Here is a 5,407-nt window from a genome sequence, read left to right as displayed (position 1 = left end):
TTAGTTGTTGCCGCCGCCGTTGGCCTTAGCCTTGGCCTTCCTGAGGTGCGCGATGGCCTTCTTGAGCGTGGGCCGGAACCTCTTCATGTCCAGCCGCACGTCCTGCTTGTCGAGGTAGGCGTCCTTGAGCGACTCCCAGCCCTTGCTCTTGATCCCGTTGGGGTCCGTGAAGATGGGGTGGTCGCGCGGGTACTGGTCGATCAGCGTGCTCTCCTCCGGCGTGATCCGGTACTCGAGGTAGCGCAGTCCCATGTCCCTGGACGGGCCCCGGAAGTAGCCCGCCACGAACTCCAGCCCGCCCAGCGGCACCACCTGGATGACCACCCCGCCCGTCGGCACGAACACCATGTTGGTGAGCCCGGCGCCGTGCACGCCCATGATGGCGTCGCAGCTGTTGGCCAGCTCCGCGAAGGGCGCCACCTCGTGCGTCCCCTCCGACACCACCACCTCGAACCCGAGCCCCTCGGCGCCGCGCACGATCTCCTCCGTGTTTACGAACCGCCGCGTCCGCGCGCGCGCGATCAGCAGCAGCCTCGGGCGCTTCGCCTGGTCGGCGGCGGCCACGTCGCGCGAGAGCCCGTAGGTGGCGCGCATGAACTTGGTGAAGTCCAGCATGGAGTAGCCGTTGGGCGCGCGGCGCGGGTCGATGCTGAAGTCGTCGTGGCTGGTGAGCCCCACCTGGACGTGCCGGAAGCAGTGCACGCGCGGGTCCTTGTCCAGGTCGACCAGCTCGTAGTTGGAGATGGCCTTGAACACCGGCTCGAACTTGCCCACCCACCACGCCCGGAGGTCCGTCACCAGCAGCAGCACCTCGCCGGAGTACTGCCGCGCCGTCAGGAACAGCGGCAGGATCACGTCCGTGAACGCGTGGAAGTAGTTGCCCGTGTACCCGCGGTCCGAGAACACCAGCGCCGGCACGTCGTATCGGTCCGTGCACGCCGGCGCCTCGCCGGACACTGACTGCACAGTCACCACGCGTACGACGTGCATCGCGTTCGGGTCAGCCTTGCGCGGGTACGGCTTGATGCGCCACGACTCCGCGCGGAAGGTGCGGTCGTCCGCGCCCGGCGGCGCCACCAGCGTGACGCTGGCGTTGGCGCCGAGCACGCGCACGTCGCCATCGATCTCGCACCAGTCGATGCGGCGGTTCGAGGTGATGTCGCACAGCGGCTTCCACTCCCGCGCCGGCGCCTCCAAATCTTTGCAACCATTAAAAAAATCAGTTAAGCACGTTGCCTGTGAGCAAATCATGGAATGACCGGCTGGACAAGAAAAGGAACTCCAAAAGAGTTTTTTTTTTCAATAGCAGCAAAAAGAGCTTGACGGAGAATGAACAAGGTTCATGGTAGACCGCCGTCCACCGGACCCTAGGGAATTATGATCGCACGAGAGGCCTAGGAACGGGGCAATCCATCAGCTATTGGAACGGGATGATGCTGCCTACTAGTACGTTGCTCTCATCTCAAGAAAGGCGAAGAAGATGAGACGGAGCGGCACGGACACAGAGGATAAGAGAGTAGGAGTAATCAAAAGCAGTGGTCCAAGAGCAGCAACAGCATCGGGCCCTGCGTTGAGATAGAAGGCTGCAAAAAATTGCGCGTGGTGGAAAACGCTACGACTGGTAGTCTGACCAATATGCATTTTGCAACGACATGCCTGAAGAATTGCAAGGACGGTCTTTTCTCTTCGTCGTCCCTCACATTGGTTGGGTTAGAAAGCTGCTAATGGAGTAATTTGATGGGAGTGAAAACATCTTTTTACAACAAAAGAAGAGAAGAATCAGGGAGGATACCTGCTTGCTTAACCTCTGGAACCGCTGGAACATGCTGCTCAGCAAGAGTCTTGACATCCTGCATAGCAGGAGGAATCTGCTGCGCGGGAGCAGGGAGGATGGCAGGGTCAGAGTGAACCACAGAGGGTGAGCTGCCATTGCTGCTGCTTGTGGTGGTGGCGGCGGCGGCGGAGGAGGAGGAGGAGTCGTTGCTCCTCTTGGAAGGATTGGCAACAGCATCCTGCACCTGCAGCTCCTCGTCCTCAAGAACACCTGACCAAGAGCACAGCAGCTCGTTAAAATCCTGCATTTCCCCTTCCTTCCCCAAAGTGACAAACAAAGCCCCCGTTCGCCTGCCCTTGAACCCGGCTTAGATCCGCTTCTTTTTTTTTCATCCGGAACCATGTTTTACTCTGCCAGCTTCCATATTCGTCCAGATTCCACAAGCGAACGGGGCCAAAAGAGCGAGCTATGCATTTATGTTGCTTGAAAGAGTGATACCAATACCAGTAAGTTAGCAGTTGGAGGTTGAGTGATTGCTTTCTCACCTGATTCTTGCGTGCTGTTCACGGCTTCCTCTGACGACACGGGAGGAAGAAGACCGGCAGCGGGGGCGTCATCGTCCTTGGCAGGAACCGCCTCGCCCTTGCCACCCGCTGCGGCAGGATTCGCCGCCGCGGAAGATGCATCACCGCTGTCCCCCACAAAAGTCTCGTCTCTCCTCGTGTCCTCCAGCGGCGCACTGCGGCCGGAATCTGATGAGAGGAAAAAAGAGAACCCAAAGCGATTAGAGGGGGGAGGGGAACGGGGGAAAAACCAGTCTTTTTTATCAGATTTTGGGCTTTGCGTGCAGCGGTGCAGGACGGTGGGAGTACGGGGCACACGAGGCCAGACAGTTTGACACCCATGGAAGGGCAAGCACGGCCACTCAATCTCGAAACAACAGGCGATGCCTTGCCGGCGGTGTTTACCTGGCGCCGAAGAGGAAGCCTTGCCGTCGTCTTTGTCGAGCACCTCGGCGTTGCTCCCCTCCTCGGACATGGACAGCGCGTCCGGGTCTTGCTTGCCCAAATCTGAACGTGAACAAGATCGTCAGGTCAGGTCGTGGATTGGTACAGTAACCTCGTTACTGATGATGGGATCAGTTAATGTGAGTAGGGAGTTCGCCCTGTACTTGGAGGAGATCCCAGGGATTAGCTGACGGCTCACCTAATCGCTGCGTGGAGTTGGAGGTGTCGGCAGCGGCGGCGCCCACCAGCGAGCCGATCCCAGCCGCATTGCTGGAAATGGGGCTGACTGCTCCAGCAAACATTCAGAGAGTCAGCAGGCATGGCTTGCAACCGGGGATGGGATGGGACGGAGAGACAGATGGAATGAGCTGCGGTGCAGCGGCTTACTCATGGCGATGTGGATGGCGTCGAACTTGGCGGTGGAGAAGTAGGCACAGGTGACGAGGAGGAAGCCCGCGACGAGGCCGAGGCCGAACTTGCGCGGCTCCACGCGGCTGAAGCTCTTGACCAGCTTGCCGCCGTCCTGGTGGGCTGCGTAGCTGTACGGCAGCTTGCCGCCGCCGTCCATCCCCATGCCTCACCTCCCCTGTCCCTGCCCGGCCCCCTTCTATCTCCAGAGCAGTAGCGGCGGCAGCAGAGTAGCAGAGCCTCCCTCTCTCGTGAGCACGCAGCACGCACGGCACCTGCTGCCCAGCGGCACACAGGCAAAAAGCCCCATCTCTCCCCCCAACCCCCTCCTCCGCCACCTCCATTTATTCCTCTCCATAAACTCTGCCTGTCATCATGGCCCTCCCTGTTAACAGTAGACTGACATCCCTAGTATTTTACTACTTGTGTTTTTGGGAACCCAATTTTCATGTACCGACGCTATCTCCAACGACAAAAAAAAAATATATATATACAACGCATATTCTTCCTTTAAAGCAGCGCAAGAGGTAAAAGGTTTAATACTTATTCAACATCATGTCCAACAACCAGACCTAAAAGAAAATCTTTTTTACAAATAAGTTTTTAAGAGAGATGATGTTCATATTTAGATTATGATTCTCAGATAACTCAAAATAGATCTTCCATAAAAATACTCTGTTCGAGACTGATTTTAAATCTCAAAAGTATCCCTTTTGAGTTTGACTGTGTATATGGATTCCTGGTTGACAATACAGAAAGCAGCGGAAGCTTTTCGAGATAAAAAGAGAGTATAATATTAAAAAATAAGATGGCTGACCAGTGGACGTCTCGTTTGATTGATTTATAAGCCATAATTTTTTTTAAATAACGAATAATTTTTTTAAACAATAAATAAATTAACAGTATTTTCACTCCTGGATTACGAGGCCAGCTAACAGGGCAGTAAAAATGGGCCGCTAGGCTGAACTACCGGATGGGGTCCGTCAGTCTGCAGACAGACAGACAGGCTCGCTGGCACGCAGTGCATTATTGATAGCTCGAGTAGCCGCCACCGCGGGATCCATGGGAAACGGAGCGGAGGACCAAGCTCCAGAACCGACGGCGCATGGCTCCATGCGATGCGGGGGGATTGGGAAGCTCTCTCGGAGCCGCCTTGGAGTGGAGGTGAAGATCTATCGTTTCACCGCACGAACGAACGAATCATTGCCTGGTACGTACTTACTCTACTGTCGTTACAACGTGCTCGGTGGTACATGGCCGTCAAGCACTCGGCACATGCACTGCACTGAGGATCTGAGGAGATCTCCTCGCATTGGTACAGGAAATTCGTCGGGGTGCCTACTGGCTTCCCCTGGAATCCCTGATGGCCTTGTGAGGAGAAGGCAAAAAAAAAGTGTGTGGACGAGCAAGCGTCCTCTGAATCTCGGAAGCCTGTCTGAATCCGGTGTGGAGAAAAGCCTGTAGCACGGGTGCGGATTCAGTAGCGCCGGAGTATCTCTCGGTAGCGTGTGCTGTTCTGCAGTACTACGAGCACTTAGGAGGATTATTTCTGCCATTGTAATGATTTTGTTGTTTCGTCACGGTTATCAGTTGCTCTCTTCGCCATCCTTTTCTATCCTCCTTGGCCCGTACGCTTCAACTGATCAGCCGGCTTATCAATTAGAATCTATAGTATTTTTCTCTTACAACAAAATAGCTTCAGTCGATTTATCAACCGACTTTAATACCAGCCGAACAGGCCTGTTCTCGCCGCTCAATTGAGTAAAGCTTCCAGGCAGGGTGAGTTTTCTCTGTCGGCGTATGGCAAGCTCCACCACGAGCCGGAGAGCACAATAAATCCTGGGACACTTGCACAACTGTAGCAACATGAGAATAATACCCCTGCCAGGCATCGCCACAGTCTTCGCTATACGCCTATACGTAGCATTACTACCATTGTTGGGATACAGGTAGACCAAGCTACTACTACCTCAATTCCTTGCTGTCATGCGGAGAGGAACGAACGGCAGATCGTACGCACGTGTTGTAGCAGACAGGAGAACTGCAGAAGGAAGGGCCGTCGTCCATGACCATGAATGATCAATCGGCCACTAATTGGAAATGGATGGTGTGGCATCAGCATGGCACCATGTGGGAGATGCAGTGGTTGCAACATCGCTTCACGAGAGCGACGACTGGCCATTCGGTCGCACTTGCACATCGGCAGGCACTGCTGCCA

At 55.4% G+C, this 5,407-nt stretch overlaps 1 protein-coding gene across 1 annotated transcript; it reads right to left on the bottom strand.

The window, feature by feature from the left end:
• On the bottom strand, positions 1 to 3,502 carry LOC136451742 (beta-1,2-xylosyltransferase XYXT1-like). Its single transcript, XM_066452427.1, has 6 exons — positions 3,169 to 3,502; positions 2,981 to 3,067; positions 2,743 to 2,844; positions 2,320 to 2,526; positions 1,793 to 2,044; positions 1 to 1,199 (listed from the first exon to the last, which is right to left on the bottom strand). The coding sequence occupies exons 1-6, from the start codon at positions 3,353 to 3,355 to the stop codon at positions 1 to 3; spliced, it is 2,034 nt and encodes a 677-aa protein (XP_066308524.1). The 5' UTR covers positions 3,356 to 3,502.
• Between the last annotated feature and the right edge of the window lie 1,905 nt (positions 3,503 to 5,407).

Source organism: Miscanthus floridulus, chromosome 5 (genome assembly GCF_019320115.1).
Source record: "Miscanthus floridulus cultivar M001 chromosome 5, ASM1932011v1, whole genome shotgun sequence".
NCBI classification, from domain to species: Eukaryota; Viridiplantae; Streptophyta; class Magnoliopsida; order Poales; family Poaceae; genus Miscanthus; species Miscanthus floridulus.
Note: the sequence above shows the minus strand (reverse complement) of the source record. Positions and strands in the feature narration are given on the sequence as shown.

Bases quoted from the DNA above. Each gene is read 5' to 3' on its own strand.
- LOC136451742 (XM_066452427.1), bottom strand. From the start codon at position 3,355: ATGGGGATGGACGGCGGCGGCAAGCTGCCGTACAGCTACGCAGCCCAC. The intron at 3,068-3,168 runs GTAAGCCGCTGC...TTGCTGGAGCAG, and splicing joins CGCCATCCACATCGCCATGA to TCAGCCCCATTTCCAGCAAT. The intron at 1,200-1,792 runs GTATCCTCCCTG...ATGGTTGCAAAG, and splicing joins TCCAGAGGTTAAGCAAGCAG to ATTTGGAGGCGCCGGCGCGG.